This window comes from Aspergillus campestris, assembly GCF_002847485.1.
Source record: "Aspergillus campestris IBT 28561 chromosome Unknown P168scaffold_7, whole genome shotgun sequence".
In the NCBI taxonomy this organism is placed as follows: domain Eukaryota; kingdom Fungi; phylum Ascomycota; class Eurotiomycetes; order Eurotiales; family Aspergillaceae; genus Aspergillus; species Aspergillus campestris.
Window position 1 is genome coordinate 217,824 of NW_020194342.1, and position 23,343 is coordinate 241,166.

A 23,343-nucleotide genomic window follows, 5' to 3' on the forward strand; every position below is an offset into this window, starting at 1 on the left:
CTATCCACAGACTCCACCCTATTTCGGTTGTCCCCAGGCACAACCAACCCAATCAGTATACACTAAACAGACTCCAATTGTTGGATGATGTATACCGGACCAACACTGATAAGGCTCAGCCTCTCCGACCCATCTCTTGGAACGACGGATGAAACGACTCAGTGACATCGGCGGCGTGAAGCTGACGTGAGGAAGCGCCGATCTTACCTGGGGAAGATGCACTATTGTCTGCCGATCGATTACGCGAGGTCTGCAGAAACGCTCCAGGATTGTTTAGATCCGATCTAGTGCCAGGTCCGGTAAAGTGAGCATGCTTTCGCGCGACTCATGGGTTATTAAACTCGAACTGTGCTTCAACAATAAGCTGATACATTGATCTATGGTGCCGGGCCAAGGCGCCACCAAAAACCTAACTCTTACTACGTGTGTTTTTACTGGTTCGTCGCTCCTGGCTAGGTAGTAGTCTGATGGTTCTTCAGTTGGTTCATGCCCCTCTTCGCCCCGATAGTGGCAAAGCCAAAAGATGTATTGAATGGCATCAGTCTATATTTATAACTGGCTAACACTCATTCGGGTCAAGAGCAGCAAACGGGGCAGAATTCGCGAACGTGCTGTGACATCTCATCTACAAGCGTGACAAGGTATTAATAGTTAGCCCGAGGGATCAACGGTCTAATCAAGCCACCCACGTCGGTTCATGGCCGCAGTCTCGCTAGTCAAGACTTTCCTCGAGCAACCGCCGACTAAGGTCGCTCTGCACCCATTGCTCGATCAGACCCACGCTATCCCCAACGAGGTAGTCGTAGTTTGCGCCTCGCGGGATAAACATAGACTGATGCGCCAACACTTCGTCCATGTCCTCCATAAGCACGGGCGTCCAATGAGCGTTGTCGTCGTGCCTCCAGTGATGGGAAGGCAAGAGGATAAACTTCCGGAGTTTCTGTCTCGAGGGATCCAAGCTGGGGGAAGAGGCTGACGTCGAGAGGGACACGCTTTCTGTAAGGGCCTGGCTGCTCTTCTGATCGACTGAGGTAAACGATGCAACGCTGGTGAGATCGATAGTCGAAGAGTCCCTTCTACAGCTGCCGTCTTCGGGAGCCAGGGGAGAATGGGGCACTGTGTTCAAATTGTGTTCTTCGAGGTTCAGGCTGCTCATCGTGGAGGTAGCAGCTTCAACGTCACCGGGAACACTCGGTGTCCCAACTTGGGGCGGGGTTGTTGTCAACTCTCTGGTCTGGTCAAGGCCTTCGGGTTCCGTTGCTGATTTCGTTTTGGTCTTATGTGAGACGCGACCAGTGCTCGCTGTGTAGTAGTTGACAAATCGAACCCTCCGAGGGCTGTACTCCGCAGCCTCCAGCTCTCTTAACTGTCGGTATCGCCGACGAAGTTCAGAGTAGTTGTTGACGCAATTCGCAAATCTCAACGGCGACACAAGACGGTCAACAATCGAACGCGATAGATTGTCGGTGTTCTTGTTGACAAAATGCATCATACCCTTGAGGAAGCCACGCTCCACCAGGCGTACATCGTTCCGGAACGGGGGGTCAAAGTTAGGGTTGGATGGGACTGGGTTAGCGGCCGGTTTCAAACCCAGGCATTCTTCCTCGCCTGCGAGTTTATCGTCAAATGCTGGACCTTTTTTGGGGATGGAGCCACTAGCGCCGGTTGGAATGACGCGGGGGTGGATCCCCAGAAGGGGAACGTCGAAGTTCACCAGCCCCAAAATCCGATGCTTTTGCAGAAGCGCAACGTCGGTGGCTAGGATCCCACCGAGACTGTGTCCTAGTAGAATGACATCCAGATCGTCCGCCTCGTGGGGTGACAGCCTGCAAGCATCTCCATTAGTCCGCGCCCTCGTCAAGGTAAGATGCCCGCTTCCTGCAACAGTGACACATACCAGGCGCTGAACTGGGCCACGGCGGTTTGGATCTCGCCATGAGACTTATACCGCGGATATATGCGGGTGTAGACCACGTGGGACTCGCTCAACAAACCGGTCAACAAATGATGGACGTGCGCTGGGAGGTCCTGAAAACTGGCTTCTGAGCCCATGAAACCATGGATGTACACGAGGAGTAGTCTACGCCTGCTGGAGTTTTCCGGTGCTCCAGGCCCCGCCAGCGACAGACTGGACAGGGAACTCATGACCGCATGGAGTCCGACCTCAAAAGGGGTGGTCGACAGCCCAGGGGAGAGATGTTGACATGGTGAAGCAGGTGTCAATTCTCGGGGCAGGAACCGCCACTACCATGCGGGCAGCCTGGGGGATCGACTCTGCACGGCCCGCTTGCTTATTAACTGCCAGGTCTACAGTGCGCCAGCCATCTTCCTGACGGACACTTCAGCTGGTGATACCTCTGTATAATCTACTAGACTTATTCAATAGAATGACTCAAAGAGAACAGACGCAAGGAGGTCAAAGTAAATATAGGTTGTTATTGTTGTTGTTGTTGTCGCTGCATCCTCAGTCATCCAGGCTGATAAATATGACGCTAACCGTATTGGGCAGGTGTAGTCAGCTGACGTAAGGCAAACACTCCGGCGCGGAACAACAAACACCCGACCCGATAAAGAACGATAACGAAACACGATAAAGCCTGAATTGTGGGGCCGACGCGGAAGTTTTCCCTTTTCTGCCCTGAGTCACCCCCGCCATCGCAAACTTGCACCACTTCCCTTATACTGTCCTAACCTCCTATACTGGAAATATATCTACCGCAACCATGGCGACTCTCGACGCGAAGCAAAAGTTTGATCTGATCACCGAAAACCTCGCCGAGGTGCTCAATCCCGAGATCATCGAGGGCATTTTGGCCGAGGGGCGCAGTCTGAAGATCTACTGGGGTGGGTTGGCACCTACCCCTACCCGGGGTCTACATTGGGAGCCAGTTTGCTAACGGGCTATTTATCGTCATAACAGGCACTGCGCCGACGGGAAAGATCCACTGCGGTTACTTTGTCCCCGCCATCAAGATCGCCCAGTATCTCGCCGCGGGCTGCAACGTGAAGATCCTGCTGGCCGACATCCATGGATTCCTAGACAACCTCAAGGCTCCCATCGAGCTGGTCGAGCTGCGCGCGGAGTACTACCGACGGACGATATCGGCTGTGCTCGAGGCCGTAGGAGTGTCGCTGGAGAAGTTGGAGTTCGTCAAGGGGAGCAGCTACCAGAAGAGCCCCGAATATATCATGGACGTGTACAAGCTGTGCGCCGTGACGTCGGAGCACGACGCGAAGAAGGCCGGTGCGGAGGTTGTCAAGCAGTCGGATAACTCGCCGCTGAGCGGCTTGCTTTACAGTATCCTGCAGGTGCTCGACGAGCAGCATCTCGACGTGGACTGCCAGTTCGGAGGACTGGACCAGCGCAAACTGTTCACGGCTGCCAAGGAGTGGTTGCCGAAGTTGGGATACAAGGAACGCGCCCATCTGATGAACCCGATGGTTCCTGGCTTGCAGGGTGGCAAGATGTCTTCGAGCGAGCAGGGTATGCCTACCTCCCTTCTTGATCTTCTTTTTTTTTCCTTTTACCCTTGTTGTTTTATTGTTATGATATACTGACAATAATCAGACAGCAAGATTGATCTGTTAGATACGCCCGAGGTCATCACCAAGAAGATTCGCAAGGCCGAGGCATCCCCCAAGGTGGTGGAAGAGAACGGCGTCCTCGCATTCGTGGAGTACGTGCTGCTGCCGGCTTCCGAACTGAAGGGACGGCGGGAGTTCCGCGTTGAGCGGGAACGCGACGGCTTGGAGCCGCTGGTCTACACGAGCATCGAACAGATGCACGAGGATTACAGGGCGGATGTGGTGTGTTTTGCCCCCCTCCATTTATTTCCCTCTTCCATGTGACTTGCACTTTTCGAATCAATACTAACATATCTAGCTATCGCCACAACTGCTCAAACCCGCCGTGTCCAAGGCCCTACTGGACCTGCTGGCCCCGATCCACGCCGCCTACCAGGCGGACGCCGAATGGCAAGAGATCACCGACAAGGCGTACCCCAGCACGGAGAAGAAGAAGGTCAAGAAGGTCAAGAACAAGGGCACGCGCTACCCGGGAGCCGGGCAGGAGTCGCAGGGACTGCCCGACCGTACGAAACAGGACGCACCGGTGCAGAACTAGACGGGGACCTTTCTTTCTTCCCGTCGCAGTGCGGGGCTCATTTATGCGCGGAACGATAGAGCGGATACCTTCGAAACTGGACATTTGTAGCGTCAGTCAAAAATACATTGCATAGCGATATTGGTATACACTGTCCACCTCTAGAGGGAGTATCGGTATAGTAGACCATATGCACGTATAAATCAAGGTAAACCACAAGGTAAACCACAAGGTAAACCACAAGGTAAAAACAGGGCACACGCCCTGCATTACGCCCTGATCGATAGGCATCACAGGTGGCGATCTCGGCACTACCAGCAGTAACGCCCGGCAGTCAACCTTGAAACCTCATAGACGATCAACACCCGTAAGCAAGTAAGTAAACCAAGTACCATCCGCAGCATCCACCCGCAGGACGACTCAAGACAAGGCAAACGACATGACGCCATGAACGGATCGAAATAGAAATAGATATCCACCAAACAAGACCCATTCCCGTCGTCAGGTGTATCCAAACCTGCTGAATCCTAGACTAGTACCTAAGTACACTGCCACCCCGACCATCCAGTCAACATCAGCATCAGCATCAGCATCGCTTCAAACGTACCCTGACCATTAGTACCACCAGGTACCTATAGAACCTACTAGGCAATCACCATTCGTCACCCCGGGACCACCTCCATCTCATACCATGCAAAAGTAGTGTCCTCGTGCCAGACACCCCCGTCCCCGCCCCATCAGCCCCGCACTTCGCACCGTCATAGCAGAGGAACTAGAGATGTACGCATGTACCTACTAATGTGAATCACAATCGGACTATACCTATTCTGGTCCCTGCGACAGAGAGGCACTCAACCCCAAGGAGGGGTAAAAGCCACTCCTGCGATCCAATCCAATCCGTTTCAGTCCAGTCTGTCCATCCAGACAGCCAGCTCAAACCCGTCCGACCAATCCCGTCTATCCCAAGAGGGAAAAGGATGGATGGAAGGGCGAGTGGAAGAGTCCCTACCTACCTATAAAAAGACAAGGTAGAAGTGACAGTTCACCCACCTACCGATCGGAAGGATCCACGGCTGCAGCGCTGCGGCGTGCGTATGTGGTGGAATGTCTCCAACCAGGACAAACAGACGTACTCCAACACGAGCCTAAAAGGGAATAGAAATCGAGAAATATAAACCAATAAATGGGTTAAGAAAGGGAAAAAATTCCTCGGACGAGCGGTCGAACTCCTGTTGTCCAATGGACTGGGATGCTCAAGCGGAAGGCTGCAGTGGTTAGTTTCGTTCGGTTCTTCCACGGCACTGCAGTCTGTCAGTGTCAACTGGGGGGGGGGGGGGCGCAGTTGGTGGAATTAGGCGCTGGGCCAATGGATCCATGCTGGTTGTACTCCGTATGTCCAGCTCATAGGTCGCAGGAAGTACCACTTAGTACGCAGTACTGGGGTGTGTTCTGGTGGGTCTCCAACTAGTTGATATCAATTATTATATCAAACTTGAGGTTATTCCACCACGCTTCATACTCAATGCACTTCTGTACGAGTCAGAGTCAGAGACTAAACAGGCTAAAGTCGATCCCAGTCAGGTAATTTAACGAGAAGGATCGTGTAGGGCTCAGGGTAAGGGCTGACCACGATCCCACAAACATCCCTGCATGGTCGACCACAAAATTCCCGAACAATGATCAACAGGAAAAAAGACAGAAAAGAGGAAAACAGAAGGAAAACAAGAACGACAGAGAGAAATAGGAAATGTCCAGCCTCCTGACGATTCCCTCCATTCCAAGACCCGCCTGAGACATTCCCCCGACGCGCACTTGATCGGCGTGAGACCTTCATTTCACCCCTTTCTGCTTCCTGCTGATGGTATGATATCCATACATACCCCGTAGACAACTCCTACAGTCCTTTAGTAAGAAGAAGGAACTCATATGCAAGAGAATGCGACAAATCACACAACAGGTCAGCTGTAACCCAGGATAGGAATTCGGCTCTCGTCCCGGACAATTATGCAGGGACACCATCAATAAGCTTCCAGATGGGATGGGAAGAGGAGGATGATGTTAATGATACCTCTCGGTACACAATGCTCCCAGTATAGCGTTGTGTCTCTGTATGTACCATACGGTACCACGGACACGTACGTACTTCTTAACCAAGCGATCCATGCGCGAGGACCGAAAGTTTGTACCTCTGTCGGATCCACTCTGCACAGGACACACACACAGGAAGAAAATGAGTCTAGATCATTAGTTGGGACTCTTCTGGCAAGGAGAAAACTCTGACCGGATATCAACATCATGATAATATCCCTCGGGCTATCCACCGAAGCGATATAACTAAGACCAGGATAATCAGCCGTGTGCCGTGTCTCTGATAGGATCCCGTCTGCCTAGCGATTTCCGACTTATAGCGCAGTTGGATTGATGATTTCCGTGTCACCAATGAGGCATTAATCTGACATGATTTTTCAGCGGATTGTATATCCCTCATATATTTATATTATATTGATATATCCTGGGTCATGGTTGTGGAATGGTAAGTTGATAGTCGGGGTTAGCCGCCGTGTCCAACATAGGAACTGCCCAGCCCTAATCTCTTGATTACGGAAATGTATATACCGTCTGCCTAGTTGTAGTTATAGTCATTGTTATTGATCGACTGAATGTCAGTTTTGTTTACTCTTCAATCACCAACTCGGATGAAAATATGAATTGTCGAACAAAGGAAGATTATGATAAAAAAAAATGAAATGATACAATAAAGAATACGATAGAAAAATGGAAAGATCGACGCCATGTGCGACGTTGCAAAGGTGGTTTTCGGGTCAGCAGGGCCTGCGTCACTCAGGGGAATTATTAATGCTGTATGGACGACTCCATGAGGAGTTCCCTGATCCTGGTGTCGCATGGAATTTAGATTATATTAGTAGTATGTTATTAATATTCGATTTTCTGGATTATTACACTAGTAGTATTGATATGTCCGTGCGAGTGGCTGCTGCGCCGACGCCTTTATTGGGTGGATTCAGAATTTTCCTCTTTATTTTCCTTTCATTTTTCTTTCGTGTGATATTATTTGTCCTGCTCTTTTGTGAACTATCTAGGTCGATTCTTTGAGAACTAGTTCCTGTAATACGAAGACTGTGCCATCTTCAGCGACGGTATTTTCCGTCCGCAAATACACCCATATACACCATTCTCAACCCTCGTATATCAAATTGGGGCACAACCCTACTGACAGATCTCCCCACAAGTTGCGGTCTGCAAACGGTGTGGTTGCTGCCCAGCAGGATCGCAGCGGTAAAGCCCATCGAACGACTGTTGCCCAACAACCATTGTTTACGATCCACTCTCCACCGGAGGACCCATAGACCCATACAGGGCATCTCGATGAGCTTGTTTGGCGGGCTCTTGAGTACCGTGGAAACGCAACGGGATCGGCCGGATCGAGTCCATGGGATATTTCCCCGCTGATGGACGGTATCAAGAATCTCAGATATCGTAATGAGCGTATTCTTCCGGCCAGTGGCCACCACACCACTCCGCCACAGTAGGCTGCCTTTTATGACTCCCTCTCAAATCAGGCCCGTTCAGCTGAATGAGCCTATTTGAATGACCCTATACGAGGCTATTCAGCTCAGGGAGGCAACGATATTAATAACCTGACCCTCGCCACATGTGACATGCCACGGCGTGGCGAAGTCCACTGCAGTCCAGTTCTCCCTCCCAATCGGGAATGACTCACTCTCCCACCGGGCAAATTTTACGACCCGCAAGGGCGGATGGCCCTGAAACCTAGCTGGGTCGAAACTAACTGGAAGAGTCGAAGCCCTAACTGGTCATTGAGCGATGGTGATAAGAAGATGAGTCGACCGATGGGAGATGTTTCGAGAGTGAGTCAAACAGATGCAACCCGATCGATCATGCCCAACCAATGGTCAGGAGAGAGTCCTGACACACTGTCGATATCCAATCCAGATGACCCAGTCTGACTGAAGTGACTGAAGGGACTGAAGAGGTCGAAGAAGAGTGACCCCTCGTTGGGCCTGAAACGCGCCCAAGGGCTGCAGGTAAGATACGGTCACGACAATACCAAAACCCGCCCAGCCCGCGCTAAACCGGGGGGAAAATACTAGTCATACCGCCCAGCCCCATATCACATCCTAACCCTATCAGAATGAATATCCTATTATCATTATATTATTATCATGAGGTTTATTTTTTTTTAAATGGCTGCTGGGATTGATTAAAGAATTTTACATCCATTTTCCACTGGTTGTAATAACTAACCGACCTCCCAGTCACTCGTCCTCCTCCCTCCTCTCTCTCTACTCTCTCTCCCTCTCTCTCCACCACTCGTCTACGGACTCTTCCCCCCTCCCAGAATATTGATATTTTCCCTGGGTGGGAATATCATCTCTTATTTGGCCCGTTTGGAAGGTCGATAGAGGCTTCACGGTAGAAGGAAACCCGTTAGACATAGAGCTGGTGGACTCTCGGTCAATCTCCTCATAGTCACTCCCAGCGCTTAACTACCCATACATCAACGACCGTCTTTTCAAATGCACTCTCAGCTCACCTCCTCTCGTCCCTCCTCTCCCCTTGCAACCGTGCCTCGGTGACGGTCCTTGTCTTGATCTTGAATTTTCTCGATTTTTTTCCCTTTTTTCCCCAGCGATATCCGATTCCTGTTTCCCGGCGTCGATCGGTTTGTTCTACACGATATCCTGTATAATATATCTGGGTTTTTATTTTTCTTTTTGATTTATTTTTTTTTTGCGTGATCTAAATTCTTCTATTTTACTCTATTTCATTTCAAGGTCCACTGCATCGTTGTGATTGAAAATTTCCGGTCTTGGTTTTGCTGGTGTTGATTCCCATGCTCATTCTTCGATAATGTATCACTATCCTCAACCCCCTCCGGGGTGGTCCTACGACTACATGGCCTCCCCTCCTACCTCTCCTCACTACGCCTACTACGCCTCTCCATTCGCCACCCCTTACACCTCCCCGCGAAGTGCCTCCAAGCGTCATGGCCGCAAAGCCAGCTTTGCGGGGACCACCAAGGACGGCTGGCATGGCGCCGCCTACGGGCCCGCCGCATACCACCCCGAGGCCATGCCCGAGTATGGCGCCCCCCGCGCAAGCACGACTATGTAAGTGCTTTCTTTGCTGGCGGTGGTGACGGCGGCTATCCGTCTAGTCGGTCGCGTCGTCGCACTACCATGTCTGGCATTCCCATCGATCCCACCGGTCCTTACCCGTCGCATCAGTCCTCGCGGAAACGATTTGTGGATGTGGTCGATGATGGTTCCGACGGTGAAGCCTACGATGACGAGAACTACCCTCCCCCGCGATCCGCCGCCGCCTCGGGTGCTCACCCGCCGCACCGATCTCCGTCGTCCCGAAAGCCCAAGGCCCCCACTGATAAGTACTTTGTTTATAACCAGGTCCCCGTCTACGATGATGCCGACACCGCGAAACGGTCGCGCGCCCGCCGGCAGTCGACTTCCACACGCACACCCCAGAAGCCCAAGCCCACCCCGGCAGCCAAACCGACCACCCACGCCACGGAGGAGGACGCCGCCCGCGCGGGGATCCCGCCCGGGTATTCGATCAAGAACTGGGACCCGACGGAGATGCCGATCATCTTGCTGGGCAGCGTGTTCGACGCCAACTCGCTGGGCAAGTGGATCTACGACTGGACGGTGTTCCACCACGGGGCGTCGACGCCCATGGCGGACGTGGCAGGCGAGCTGTGGCTGCTGCTGATCAAGCTGGCGGGCAAGGTGAAGCGGGCGGACGAGTGCGTGGACCGGATCAAGCGCACGGACGCGCACGAGACGGTCGAGAGTTTCCTCGAGAGCGGCGAGCGGCTGTGGGGGCGCTTCAAGAAGCTGCTCAAGACGTGCGAGCAGTTCATGTGGAAGGCCGCCAAGCGGGAAAGCGGCAAGGGGCCGGTCTCGATGGGTCGCAACGCCGGCTGCGAGTTCGTCGAGTCTATCTTCGGCCGCGATCGCGAGCTCGAAAACACCGAGAAATTGATGCACAGTATCCGACTGTGGAATATGCGATTTGACGCCAACTGCGAGGAGATTCTCCGACATCCAACCGCCTAGACTTCTTCACCCTTTTTCCTGTCGTTTCTTTATACCGTCCTTACGGAAGGACTCACCAAAAGTATTGATTTTTGCCTGCGGATTTGGAATGGATGTCTGACAGCAACACGGACGGCGCAAGCCACGGCTTCTTTCTTGATTGATTCACAGATCCAGCGATGGATGCATTTGAGCGCGTTTGTTTGCTTGGGATACATGAGTTGAAATGGCTGCTCGTTCTGACGGGGGCTCATTTTGACCGGCTCATTTAACTGGGCTCATATTAACCGGGGACCGCTATCAGCGCGGAGACCGGCATATCATTTCCTATGTGTTTCCTATGTTTCATTTCCTTTGTCTACTACTAATTCTGTGGATGGATTTCTCGATCTTTTCTGTTACTGGTTCTGTTCTCTTCTCATTGATTGGCTTGCTCGCATCTGGCATTGCAAGTTTTGAGCCCGGCTGGCTTCTTTCCTGTCTTCGATGATACCATTTTGCGCGGACTTGCTAGCTTTTTTTCTTCTTCTGCTTGATTTGTCGGGCTTGTTATTGTTATTGTTTGCAGTGGTAGATGGATTCGCTCGTTTGGTGCGTACATAGACCATACCCACTTATTACTACCTTATCTATTTAGATCAATCTAGTCTCACTACCTATCTATACGGTATACATGTATGATTTAGTAGTGTCAATATTCTAGAATATACTAGGAAGGGTGTATTGTATTCTAGAAACCCAATAGTTCGTATAGATAAGGCTGTGATGCCTTAGGTCCCAACTATAGTATTAGGTAGGTAATCTGCCTTACAGGTGGTCAGCAATAATGTCTATGGGTAAGGCAATGGGCACTGCCTGGTATATGCAGCTAGTGTGCGGCATGCGCCTCCTACGTAGTGTATATATGTAGGCAGTCTTGTAACGTAGACAGTCAATTTATGTATTAGCTTTAGACCGTTATGAGGCAGTTGGTATTGGTAGATGGATCATAGATCAGGAGTAGAGAGGTGTGATACCACACAGACCACCGACTACCAGCGTGGTTCTAAATCTATACTATCCGTAGACAAGGCTGAATAGAATGAAGTCATGATGGAGGTATACGTGATGGTCCTATTGGGCAACTAACCAGCGAGTTAGTACCCTAGTGCCTGTAGGCAATAAGTAAGAAATAAGTAAGGAAGCTGATCAGGCCAGGCCAGGCTTGCCATGCCACCAGTAGGCACTGCAGACAGCCTTGTCTGACCATGCAGTATATATGCAGGGTGCATGCAGTTAGCTGATAGTGTAGGCACTTCCAATCTACCAGTATATACAGTTCGTATATTTATGTATATTGGTATAGAACGCGTAATACGTACTGTATCATGAATACCACCGCAGCGAGACTCGTGAAATACTAGTTATCTGTCGCGATATAAGGTTATAAGATTATTCACAGGTGACAGAGTGTAAAAGTGTCATGATATCGTTTGTAGCCGAACCTCCTTCTTTAACACTTGTAAATGCCTATCCTACCTACTACCTCTTCTCAATTCCCATCCACCTCCTCCACCGTGGGATTCCTTCAACCCACCTCCAACATGTCTCCGTCTTTATCTCCTGGGCCCGATGACCCCCTCCTACAACTAGTAAAGGAAGTGAAGCAGGAGCCATCTACCACCAATCAGAGATTCCAAAAGTTCTTAGAAGAGCGGCAACAAGCACTGCAACAAGATAAAACCCGGCATCAATATATCGCGTTCACATCTATCCCCCCAGCGCAATCGTCCAAACTGAGCGATGATTGATCGCGAACCAAGTATTGCCGATTCTCTATCAACATAGAGACAGGATGTTTGCTAGTAAAAGTTGTGCCAGATCCTGCGCACGAACTTGCAATAAGATCCCTCGACTTGCTAATCGCTCTTGACCTGCGTGCAATGAACATTCACCGTGAGATGAGACCCTTCGGCTCAACAACAACTACAGTCGGAAACTGGAGAAAGGAGCCCGACTGCTCCTAGGATCCAGCCTTGACCAACGCCAGGCTGCGTGTTGTGGTGGAAGTGGGGTTGTCCGAGTCGGCCGGACAACTTGCTGTCGATGCGCGTGGCTGACTCGAGACTCACTTCTCATCTGTGAAATTAGCGATTACAATCAGTATCAAGCGCGAAGCTCCTGAGATCATCATACAGACATGGGAGCTTGTTCCCCGCGGAGAGGGTGCCGTTACAAGGTCGCCCCCTCTTTCCGCACGTCGTACGGCGTCTCTCAAGCTATTGAATAAATGGCACGACATCTGTTACGGGAGAGACCTACCAGGGCAGCACTACCACAACTACCACAAATCTCACTCTACCCTTTAGCAAGGTTGTGGGCCGTCCCCATCGTCAGCCGCTCGAGAGAGACTTAGTGATTCCCGGGCAAGAGCTGAGACGTTTCGCTGAGGATATATGGAGTGAGCAAAATATCCTGTGAGTTGTTCAACGGGGGGCTTGAATTTGTGGCGTAGGCATTGGGCAAGCCCCAGCGCCAGGCCAAACTCAATGATCATGTCGCAATATAAGATTAACTATATAAGGGTATTCACAGAGCTCAGAAGTGTCTAGATATCTTTTGTAGCCGAGTAGTATTCTTTGCCACAGATCATCATCGAGATACGCAACTGGATATGGAAAGGGCTCTTAAATATGTTGTGGATTGAGGCCCAACGAAGATAAACACGACAGACTCGAATACAGATCTGATTCTGTTAGGATTCTATATGATTGAAATTATTTGATAACATCTTGCATCTAAACCTCCAATCAGATGTCGTGCAATCCCGGTACATATGTGCGTAATTTTATATATGTAACATGCATGTAATATGTATAGCATGGGCTGTGACTACCCTCCTCAGATAGTTAATCAATGACTGGTTGGTCGGCCTAACTTTATCGACGTCAGATCGCAGAAGCAAGAACACCTGGCACCAGTGTACTGCTGCCGAGGGTAGCCGGTATGTATATACCAAGAAAGGCAGGGAGGCTCCAAGCCTCCGCTGGTTGTGATTAGTGGAGGGGGTATAGTTCGGATTGGGCGGGTGGTGTGATTATTGGTAGATGGAATGAGGCGAAGGACTACTTGCATCCATGTGATATTCCACGCTGTTTGAGTGAGCTAACTGCTAGGTCTAAACTTATTCAAGGCTGGAATCTGAGTGCTTATTTTGTTGCGATTTGGTCATGTGACTACGGTGCCCTGACTGCAATGACTGATTGATTGAGTATCACTCCTCGAGCCTAGGCAGTGGGAATAACATTGTCATTTCCCTCTAGTTGTGCCACGGTTCGGATATGACGTGGTCGCTGTGAGTCATGCTGGATAACATCCATGTCACATCGTGGCTCGTGATACTAGGGGTGGAAGATGCCATTTGTGCTGCGATACACTAGCGAGATGTATAGTTTCTTATTGTGGCTGAAAGGATGTTTGGTGTTGTAGGATTATTTGCATATTGGGTTGTATATTACTGTTCATTGATGTGTGAGTCAATCATTCGAATGCTTTAGCTTTATATCTCATATATTGCTAGTCCTGATCATGACAATATACGGTATGCGAGTAGAAGTACTATAGGGGAGTCAACATCGACATGAGTCTAGCCGCCACCAGTAGTCGTATGCACCACTGCTTAATGTAGTCCTCGGAGCACCAGGTTGTTAAAGCGAATAGGGAACAAGCCATGCCCAATAAAATGGTTGACTCGCATCCATCGATCTACAGCCGATGCTGCCTGACCATCCATCCCAGCAACGATCCTAAAATCGAGCAAAGGAGGGAGATAACTAACAGATTAGCATCAGCCAGAAAATTTATACAGAAGGGAAAGCACACCATAAGTCCCCTGCAGCCCATCCACATAACACCGAACTACAACCTCGCGGAGTCGGCCTTCCAGCCCAGCAATATAGTTCGTATCGGACACGGCGCGGCGAATAACCTACCCTGGTCAGCCTATCCCAAGCGCGAAGAAAAGAAACGAAAAAAAAAAAAAAAAAAACACTTACCTCATCCGCCTCAGGACCATGTAACCTTCTTCCTAACTCCCGCCGAAACCCCACCCCCAAAACCGTATTCGTGACCGTCACCCCAGTCGTCATAGCCAGACTGATCACCAACATATACCCGCTCGTCGCCATGGCGACCTCACCCGGTTCCAGCAGCGCCGACATGGCTACAAACGCCGCCGCAGAGCATATACCCGAGCCCAGCCCACCGGGCAAGATATCCAGCGACTCCCAAGGGGACAGGGGTTGGTCGCGCCAGCGGGCGAGAAGCAGCGCGTAGGAGACGGCGGCGACGGGCCCCGCGATGATCAGTAGGAACTTGTAGCGGCCCGTTCGACGGGTGACGTAGCCGGCGAGCAAACCGCCGAGGGTGTTCCCTGCGACGGAGGGAATCATGTGTGCGCCTGCGCGGGTGGTGGAGGCGCGCTGCGAGACTTGCATGTACAGCGGGACGGCGAAGACCATGCCGAGCTGGGCGGTGGTCTGGAGGAAGGAGATGGTGTAGGCAATGGGGACGTTGCGGTTGTTGTGGAGGATGCGCAGGTCGAAGATGGGCTCTGGGGCGAGGGTCTTGGACGTCTCTACGGCGACGAAGAGCGCCCCTAGCGCGAGGCCGCTGCTGAACAGGAGGAGCGCGGGCCATGAGACCCAGGGGAAGGCGTGGCCGCCGCGGTCGAGGACTGTGATCAATGATATGATTGAGGCTGCGAGGAGGGCGGTGCCGAGGAAGTCGACTCGTCGGATGGATGGGGCGTGCGGGGTGTCGGGAGGGGCGATTTGCAATTTGACGATGACTAGGATTGCGCCGGCTGCGATGAATGGGATTTGCAGGAGGAAGAGCCTGATTTGGTGAGAATGATTCTAGTTTTCGGGGTGCTTCGATAGATTGACAGACCATCTCCAGCCGACGGCGTCGGTCAGCCAACCCCCGAGTGGTCCGCCGACACTGCGGCCCAGTGTCATGGCGATGTTGATATAGGCGCGCCACGAGGCGAGGTCGCGCCGGGGAACGATGTCTGCTCGAGTGAGCGAGTGAGCCACGTAATTGAGCCACTGGATGCAATGAATCTCACCAGTGATAATCACCGATCCTAAAGTCATGATGCCAGCTCCGCCAATGCCACTGACGGCACGGCCGAGAATCACCATCCACAGACCATGACCGATTCCCCTTTATACGTTAGTGAGGTCTCTCTCTAGAGGAAAAGTATTAACACACGAGATCAAGCATCCAACTGCAAAGAAAGCATACGCTACAAGTAGAACGGGCTTTCTACCGTAGATGTCGCTCAATTTGCCATACTGGTTGGTCACATCAGCGCATGTTCTTCGGGGTCGCTCGGCGCGTCGCTCTACAGTACCATGGGTTGCGCCGCACAGAGACTCAGCGTGTATCCTGTGGATAGCCAGCTTGCGTCCTGGAGGCGCTGGAACTGGGACGAGATAGGTGCAGCAGCAGCCATTACCAGCGTGCCGTCGGCATTGGTGATGAATTCGCCTGGGTGCGTCAGTATCTGTTTAAACCCTCCAAAACTCAAATCCTACCAAGGAGTAAAACCGCCACTACAGTCGACACACTGGTCAACAATTTCACGGATTGCTCTGTATGCGCCGGCCGCGCAAGAAGAGGATCCTCCTCGTCGACCCCGCCATTTTTGACGTATGGCTGGCGGCCATTATTGGCAATCGTTTGGTATGGCGAGTAGTGCTCTCGCGGTGCCTTATCCACCGCTGCCATAATGATGTCGTGAGATTTGACATTGAATCATTTTCAAGATCAAACCATAATCAAGAAACAAATGGTAGACGATCTACAGTGGTCTTGATGATAAATCAGGCGGTTGATACAGTGTACTCATTGCGGTGCAAAAGCACGCAATTGAGTTAGCTCGAAAATTCCATCTACTAGTAGGTTATTCAGGATGTTATTGTGTTTTAAAAAGCTACTATTATCCTATTTAACAATGCCTACCTCATATTCCTTGATACTGCAATGGGTGGTGGTGGGGCAGTCATGGAGGCTAACCCTAACATGGTACGGAGAGTCTTGACTACAAAACGACAGACCTGTCACTGCATCAAAGTTATGATAGTTTCAGAAGAGTCTCATTCACACCTGTCAGATGTTACTATGGATAAATTCAATTGAAGGCCTGGAATGTATCACTGGCATTGTCCTGAGACGAAGCCAGACAGTGAATGCTCCCCACGGATTTGAATTCCAGAGACTTTACACTTACCATGTCATATTCTCCAAAATAGCTATATCCTTTGCAGCCAAAGTTATTTTCATATAAATACCATCATATAAGACATTCCAAGCAAAACGATGACCAGAGAATATAAACATACCTAATTCGATTAACCTAAACCTGAGCCAAGATGATTCTATCTGGACATGATTGTCCACTTGCCTTGTTATCTTACGCAACCAGTACATCAAGACCCGCAAAAATAGACATCAACCCTCATCCACCGATATACCAGCTGGTATTGCTGTCTCTTCACAGTCTCGCGGCGTATAGGCAGCCCGGCTCGACTTCTCCACAGATTTGTCTATCCACGATTCGTGAAAGACACACTGCATTCGTGGCCACCCAGCGCCTCACAGACTTACAAACCAATAACCAGCCTTTAGACATAATGAGATACCGAGATGTGTCAAGATAAAGCATAGTGAAAGCCCAGGAAAGTCTATGATCAATGCTAAGAGGCTTCTCTTGGACGGGTTCCTTGACAGGAACGGGCTGATGTCCATGGGACTCTCCTTATCTGACTTGGAACGATGCTTGAGCTTTTTCGTTCCGTGATTTGTGACTTCTAGAACCTTCAACACTATGTCGCTTTGTGGTCAAGTGGTCATAACCATCTTTCTGCGCTCACTATCCATGGAGAGGACGACAATGGGATAATCATGTCCAACCCTTCAAGACCAGATCTCACCAAAAAGCAAAGGAATGATACAATCTTACGGAAAGGTAAACCTTTCAACAGTATCTATACTGGCGTCTACGTATAGTATCATCGCCTTGGCCACATAGCCAGCACGACTTAGCTGCGTCATGGCAGTGTACTCGTCTTGGTGGCTTTTTTATATTGAGTTTTAACTTTTAACTATAGTGCGTGATTGGGTTGGGTTCTAAATTGCCTTGATTGTATGTTTACTTATGTAACATCTTGTTATTTTTTATATAGACTTGTATCATATAGTGAAAATATCTTAACCTATAACAGGAGACTAGATATGAACAGTAGGGCTGCTTTCATGTATTGTACATATTTACACGAGTAGTCTACAAAATCCTACACATGAGTTTAGTATATGTAGAATAACTTCGTCTATATAATTATTACTATTGGAGCGTTTATGCATGCGCTCCAAACCAAAATCAGAGTATGATCCCGATGCTCACCCGTACACACCCACAAACTAATCTAATCTATAACACCACGGTCTATGTCATCTATAACATCACGTTTACAATCACTTCGTCTCCTGAACGGTCTCCCCCGGCCACACCAACCAAGCCAGAGCAACCACAAACTTCAACCCCGCCGCCATCCACAGCGCCGACTCCATCCCCCCACTGCTCCGACTTAGCCACCCGCCCGCAATGGCCCCCACCAACAGCGCCACGACGCCCCCGACGCGACGGTTGCGCTTAACATTCGTCAAGGGCCCGCGCACTATCTGCGGATCCGTCGCCACGTCGAAGTAAACGCTAGTCAAGACGACGGTGGGGATTTCGGAGTAGCCCAGCGCGCGACTGGCGGTCATGGCGCCGGCGGACTGGAAGGCGAGAAGCGCGATGGGGATGAGTTCGAGAAAAAGCGGGCCCGACTGTAAGGTCATGTCGGCGGGGGTGTGCGGGATGAGGTCGGCTTCGATGAGGGCGACGGCAATGACGACGAGGATGGCCTGCACGAGGAAGGAGACGAAGAGGGCGACGCGGGAGCGGGCCCCGACACGGCGCGTGATGTTCGAGAAGATGAGCGCGCCGAGGAAGAAGCCGACGATGGAGATGAGGGATTTGAGCCAGCCCCAGGGTTTGTTGTCCGGTAGGTTGGAGGCGCCTAGCCCGAGGAAGATGGTGTTTCCTGTGCGGGTCAGTTTGGTTCTCGTGTCATGTTTTGATGAGGGGCAAGGGAAGTACCTGTTTGCATGGCGAGGAAACAGGACCATGCGTTGTAGGCTGCACTGTCGCAGAGGCCGGTGTTTAGACACAGGAGCAGACAGATCAGGTCGGCATTGCGGGGGTCCACTGCTTGCTTCCACCGGTGGATCCGGGACGGGCGATGCGCTTCGAGATCTGCTGCCATGATGGTTGGGTGTGTCGTCACTTTATCCTCCATTGCTTTCAGGAATTCCAGGCGGGGAAAGAGGTATAATGAAGCAGAGTGAGAAGAGACCTGGTGGTGGACGCCAAGGGTTGTGGGGATGAGTCAAACCGAGGTGCAAATTTTCGCGACGGATACTAGTAACGATTGGCGCCGGAGCTGCTCCGATACGGGTTCGCGGTGTGGCATTCTTTCCGACATCCTAGATACCTTGCCCGCGCTCTGACGCATTTGAGGCATGTCAGTCAAGGAGTCAGGTCAGGGTTCCGAAGGATTCAATTCTTGCTCTGAATGTCGACATCCAGACCACTGCCAGACAAGCGACATGGATGCTGCACGGTGGATCAGCTCCACGCCCCACCGATAGGGCTGAAGCTATATTTGATTGGTGATGCCTTGAGAATCACATTGTGAGTGATCGATAGATCGGTTGATATCCTTCAATCCCAGACTTATCCTCATGCAACATGGCAATATTATCCCATATAACAACGATATCAAAACGACACCAGATCAGATCAGCTGACGGAGATGAGATGCGATCACGATTACTAATCGTGACGGATCTATACGGGTCCTTCCGATCCGCTCCGATCGATCTGGATGACTTCAAGATCCATTCCCATCGGATTAGATTCCAATTGTCCTTCGACTTGATGGTTGTGTCAATGTTAGAGGCAAGAGTGATACAAGAATGACATAGTCAGTACAACAGACACCTTGCCACGTAGCCAAGCTAACATCTGTTCTACTTCATCAGCCTAGGCTGATGGAACAATGAAATCATCATCATCCATCCATCAATCAGAAACTCAAATCAACCGGTCAACGCATCAGCGACCCCGGTTTCTGGGGTATCCCTGATGCGGAGAAAGGAGGGGGGCGCCATGTCGGCGTCATCACCGCATCATGGTCTTGCCACCGCAGTCGTAAAACATGACCATCGCCCGCTTCAGAGACACACTATCAAAGCAACATCGTGAAGAAGAATCTTACAGTTAATCTATCCACACCACGTATGTTTTCCTCCGAGATCTGACTTGATCTGGCGATCTAACGTCTTTTAGAACATCCACCATGGACACAGCCAAGCAGTACGCCCGATCGGCTCAACAAAAAGCCCAGGAGAAGACCGGCATGGACATGGGTGCTCCCCACCCCCATGAGCCCGACGTCAACAAGTTGAACCCCGAGGAGTACTTTGAAACCACCGTCGATAAGGACGGCCACATCGTCGATGACCGATATGCGTTCACGGATGGCGAGAACATCGGCAAGGGCAGAAGGGACGAGGCGGATGCCTACGAAGCGGCCACGAAAGATTTTGAGTAAATCGGGTGCATATGCATGGGGGTTTTATTACTGAGGCACACTCTTTAATCGTGTCAAATAGGCGACAGTACGAAATGCTACTTCACTCAGTCAGTAAATATCGAACGATGGAGCGTCGTAGAGATCTATAGGATTGCCATGGCAACGTCACCCGTCGCCAAGTCATCGCTGCCCCAGGCACCCACCTGCCTGATCAGGCAAAATCCAAACCAGGAGTCTTGATCTCCAACTTAACCTTCATCTTCATCCACATTCCATCCATCATTCATTCGTGTGGGCTCATCTATGCCTCGTTGTCAGGGTTAACATTCTTTATCCGATCTTTTCTTCATTTGAATTATTCCTTCCCCCCCTTGATCATACTTTTTGGCTCCTTCCTTCTTCTGATATAGTCCCTCGGATGCACTTCGCACGGCCCGTTTCCTCACGCTCTCCCTTACGACTTCCTCGCAGCTCTTCTTCTTTATCATTCCGGCAGTGACGATCCTTTGGGATCCACTGGTACACCGGCCTGTATGTACCATCATCTATTGCTTCGCCATCGCGACGCCGTCGCTCAGTTTATACAGTTTTTGACGCTTCACAGCCGGGAGATGTCCCTGGACCCACGTCTCTATCATTCCCTGGGTCCGGGCCCCGGCCTGGGCTCGCAGTCGTGCGCCTCGACCTCCGGCATGTCGTCGGTGACGGGCATCACCACTCCCTCCGCCTACTCCACCACCGCTTCCTCCGCCGCCCTTCGCTCCACGGCTTCTAGCCCGTCTCTGCGCGCCCGTCAGGGTGTCGCGGTACCCGCGCGAGGCGATGGCATAGCCAGCCCGTCGCCTGCGGGCAACGTGCGCGTAGTGGTCCGTGTCAGAAATTTCCTACCTCGAGGTGGGTTACTCAAGGAGGACGGGTGAAGTTCTCCCCCTTCCCCGCGATTGATGGCTAATGGAGTGCAGAACTCGCGCGCGATGCCCCGTGTCTGATCACCATGGACCCTGACACCCAGATGACGAAACTCAAGGCCCCTCCCAATCATCAGGACAACGGAAAGCCCAAGTCGCAGGCGCGCGGCAAGGTGCTCGAGGACAAGTCGTTTATCTTCGACAACTCGTTCTGGTCGCATGATGAAGACGACGCGCACTATGCCGGACAAGAGGACGTCTACAACTGCCTGGGTGAGGAATTCCTGGATCACAACTTTGAAGGGTACCACACGTGCATCTTCGCCTACGGACAGACGGGGTCCGGCAAGAGTTACACCATGATGGGCACGCCCGACCGCCCCGGGCTGATCCCCCGCACCTGCGAGGACCTCTTCGACCGCATAGAGGGCGCCCAGTCGCCGGATGTCAGCTTCAATGTGCGCGTCTCCTACTTCGAGGTCTACAACGAGCACGTCCGCGACCTCTTGGTGCCGCGCACCGATCCGCCGCACTACCTGCGCATTCGCGAGTCCCCCGCCGAGGGCCCGTATGTCAAGGACTTGACCGAGGTGACGGTCCGGAATTTCACAGAGCTGATGAAATTCATGCGCAAGGGGGATGTGTCGCGGACGACGGCCAGCACCAAGATGAACGACACCTCGTCGCGATCCCACGCCGTCTTTACCATCACGTTAAAACAGATCCACCACGACCTGTCGACAGACGAGACCACGGAACGCACCGCGCGCATCCGGCTGGTCGATCTGGCCGGCTCGGAACGGGCCAAATCTACCGAAGCCACGGGTCAGCGTTTGCGCGAAGGCTCCAACATCAACAAGTCCCTGACAACACTGGGCCGCGTGATCGCCGCGTTGGCTGACCCACGCGCCGGGGGGACGCCGCGTCCCGGCGGCAAGCGCAAGGGCCGGGACGTGGTGCCGTACCGAGACTCGATCCTCACGTGGCTACTCAAAGATAGTCTGGGCGGGAACTCCAAGACAGCCATGATCGCGTGCATATCGCCGACGGATTACGAGGAGACCCTGTCGACGTTGCGGTACGCGGACCAGGCCAAGCACATCCGCACGCGCGCACGCGTCAACCAGGACCACCTGTCCGCGGCGGAGCGCGACCAACAGATCGCCGAGATGGCGGAGACGATACGATCGCTGCAGCTCAGTGTATCGCAGGCGGCAGCCAACCGGCGCGAAACCGAACTGCAGACGGAACGGCTCGAGGACTACCAGTCGCAGGTCGAGAAGATGCAGCGCCTAATGGAGGAGACCAAGATGGTCAGCGAGTGCAAGATCCGTCAACTGCAGACGGAGAACGAAGCGTTGCGCAACCACCTCAAGCTAGCCCTGGACAGCCTCCGGAATCCGATACCCCCGGTGACGATCGAGCCACGACGCGGCCGCGAGAGTCTTTCCCCGGTGTGCGAGTCACCATCTTACGACCTGGAGCGGTCGGGGTCGCCCGACTGGCAAGGCACGCCCGATCTAGTCTGGGAGGACGGGGCTGCCACCAGCGATGGGGACGCCGACGCGCAGGAGATGCAAGCCGACATGGAGAATCTCCTAGGCGATCTGAGCATGTTCAAACGCAAGCTGGCCACGGACCACGAACGGTTCCGACATCCCAACCCGGCGGGACGCAAGAAAAGACGGGCATTGGGGGACATATGGACTAATACGCGATGATACTTTCTTCTCTTCTTCTATCATGTTTCAATTCCCTGTTAGGTCGGATGTCTCTTTGGCGTTGGTGGGATTATGGTGCGGTTGTCTTTGTTTATGACTTTATGTGATTATGCATGCCATGCTGGGTAATTATGATACATACTTTTTCCTTCTTTTTTCTTTGACTTTATGGATGGTTCGTCATGGAATTTTTCGTGTATGGAGATGAGATTAGTAGACAGACTCGTTCTACCAGGTTTTCAATTCGCAGCCTGAGGACATACATGTCACGATGATTGAAAGTGTCATGGCATCTGTATTTTGCGATTTGTATTATTATCGGCGTTCTCTAGGTTTTATTCCTTCTCCAGTGGGTTTGAGACTGGAAAATAGGCCCAGTCAGGCGTGGGGAGCAGGTTGTATGGAATTCTTCATGCATTATATGGAGACCGTCTACCCCATGTGAAATCATTGAGACGTAATCGTAACAATACAACGCTGCCAATTTGCCTGGAACTGTACTTTGAGTCTTACAACCGATCCAATGCTGTTGTCCCAAGATGGATAGTCAGGAAGCTCTCGAGAAGACAGTCTCCTGCTCGTTTCTTTGGAGTCTTAGATAGCACCTGCATCAACTTGTGATGGCTGGTGTCATCATTCACTGTTTGTGCTATTCCAATAGTATAGAGCAGGTAGAAGGTAATAAGAGTCGCACGAGAGATCAAGGATAGAAGTCGAAGTGAAGTCGAAGTGAGGTAGAAGTAAAGATGATCGGTATCAGTCATGTGATCGGTTTGCACAATAGAGTTATGCCTATGCAGCATGACTAACATGCATGCTGGATGCATCATC

The 23,343-nt window shown here is 51.6% G+C and overlaps 8 protein-coding genes across 8 annotated transcripts; 5 read left to right on the top strand and 3 right to left on the bottom strand.

The window, feature by feature from the left end:
* Positions 1-370: 370 nt before the first annotated feature.
* On the bottom strand, positions 371-2,199 carry P168DRAFT_327578 (uncharacterized protein). Its single transcript, XM_024841252.1, has 2 exons — positions 1,898-2,199; positions 371-1,826 (listed from the first exon to the last, which is right to left on the bottom strand). Exons 1-2 carry the CDS (start codon positions 2,143-2,145, stop codon positions 713-715), a joined length of 1,362 nt encoding a protein of 453 aa, XP_024692109.1. The 5' UTR covers positions 2,146-2,199; the 3' UTR covers positions 371-712.
* Positions 2,200-2,655: 456 nt separating this feature from the next.
* On the top strand, positions 2,656-4,245 carry P168DRAFT_311146 (tyrosine--tRNA ligase TYS1). The gene is made up of 4 exons (XM_024839465.1): positions 2,656-2,844; positions 2,921-3,484; positions 3,569-3,807; positions 3,884-4,245. The coding sequence occupies exons 1-4, from the start codon at positions 2,724-2,726 to the stop codon at positions 4,121-4,123; spliced, it is 1,164 nt and encodes a 387-aa protein (XP_024692110.1). The 5' UTR covers positions 2,656-2,723; the 3' UTR covers positions 4,124-4,245.
* Positions 4,246-8,995: 4,750 nt separating this feature from the next.
* Positions 8,996-10,218, top strand: P168DRAFT_318980 (uncharacterized protein; the record flags this gene model as incomplete). The annotated part of the gene is made up of 2 exons (XM_024840242.1): positions 8,996-9,255; positions 9,303-10,218. 2 exons carry the CDS (start codon positions 8,996-8,998, stop codon positions 10,216-10,218), a joined length of 1,176 nt encoding a protein of 391 aa, XP_024692111.1.
* A 1,484-nt stretch (positions 10,219-11,702) lies between these two features.
* On the top strand, positions 11,703-12,657 carry P168DRAFT_311147 (uncharacterized protein; the record flags this gene model as incomplete). The annotated part of the gene is made up of 5 exons (XM_024839466.1): positions 11,703-11,965; positions 12,083-12,167; positions 12,204-12,288; positions 12,328-12,438; positions 12,491-12,657. 5 exons carry the CDS (start codon positions 11,703-11,705, stop codon positions 12,655-12,657), a joined length of 711 nt encoding a protein of 236 aa, XP_024692112.1.
* A 1,284-nt stretch (positions 12,658-13,941) lies between these two features.
* Positions 13,942-15,969, bottom strand: P168DRAFT_344582 (efflux pump antibiotic resistance protein; the record flags this gene model as incomplete). The annotated part of the gene is made up of 8 exons (XM_024841847.1): positions 13,942-14,009; positions 14,059-14,164; positions 14,232-15,072; positions 15,127-15,250; positions 15,305-15,402; positions 15,451-15,533; positions 15,593-15,729; positions 15,777-15,969. The coding sequence occupies 8 exons, from the start codon at positions 15,967-15,969 to the stop codon at positions 13,942-13,944; spliced, it is 1,650 nt and encodes a 549-aa protein (XP_024692113.1).
* Positions 15,970-17,715: 1,746 nt separating this feature from the next.
* On the bottom strand, positions 17,716-18,551 carry P168DRAFT_297460 (YoaK family protein; the record flags this gene model as incomplete). Its single annotated transcript, XM_024838179.1, has 2 exons — positions 17,716-18,329; positions 18,386-18,551. 2 exons carry the CDS (start codon positions 18,549-18,551, stop codon positions 17,716-17,718), a joined length of 780 nt encoding a protein of 259 aa, XP_024692114.1.
* Positions 18,552-19,541: 990 nt separating this feature from the next.
* On the top strand, positions 19,542-19,991 carry P168DRAFT_290683 (uncharacterized protein). The gene is made up of 2 exons (XM_024837270.1): positions 19,542-19,585; positions 19,637-19,991. Exon 2 carries the CDS (start codon positions 19,647-19,649, stop codon positions 19,899-19,901), a length of 255 nt encoding a protein of 84 aa, XP_024692115.1. The 5' UTR covers positions 19,542-19,585; positions 19,637-19,646; the 3' UTR covers positions 19,902-19,991.
* A 281-nt stretch (positions 19,992-20,272) lies between these two features.
* P168DRAFT_164133 (kinesin-3 family protein uncB) lies at positions 20,273-22,648 on the top strand. Its single transcript, XM_024832860.1, has 3 exons — positions 20,273-20,414; positions 20,488-20,777; positions 20,846-22,648. Exons 2-3 carry the CDS (start codon positions 20,495-20,497, stop codon positions 22,510-22,512), a joined length of 1,950 nt encoding a protein of 649 aa, XP_024692116.1. The 5' UTR covers positions 20,273-20,414; positions 20,488-20,494; the 3' UTR covers positions 22,513-22,648.
* The last annotated feature ends 695 nt before the right edge of the window (positions 22,649-23,343 follow it).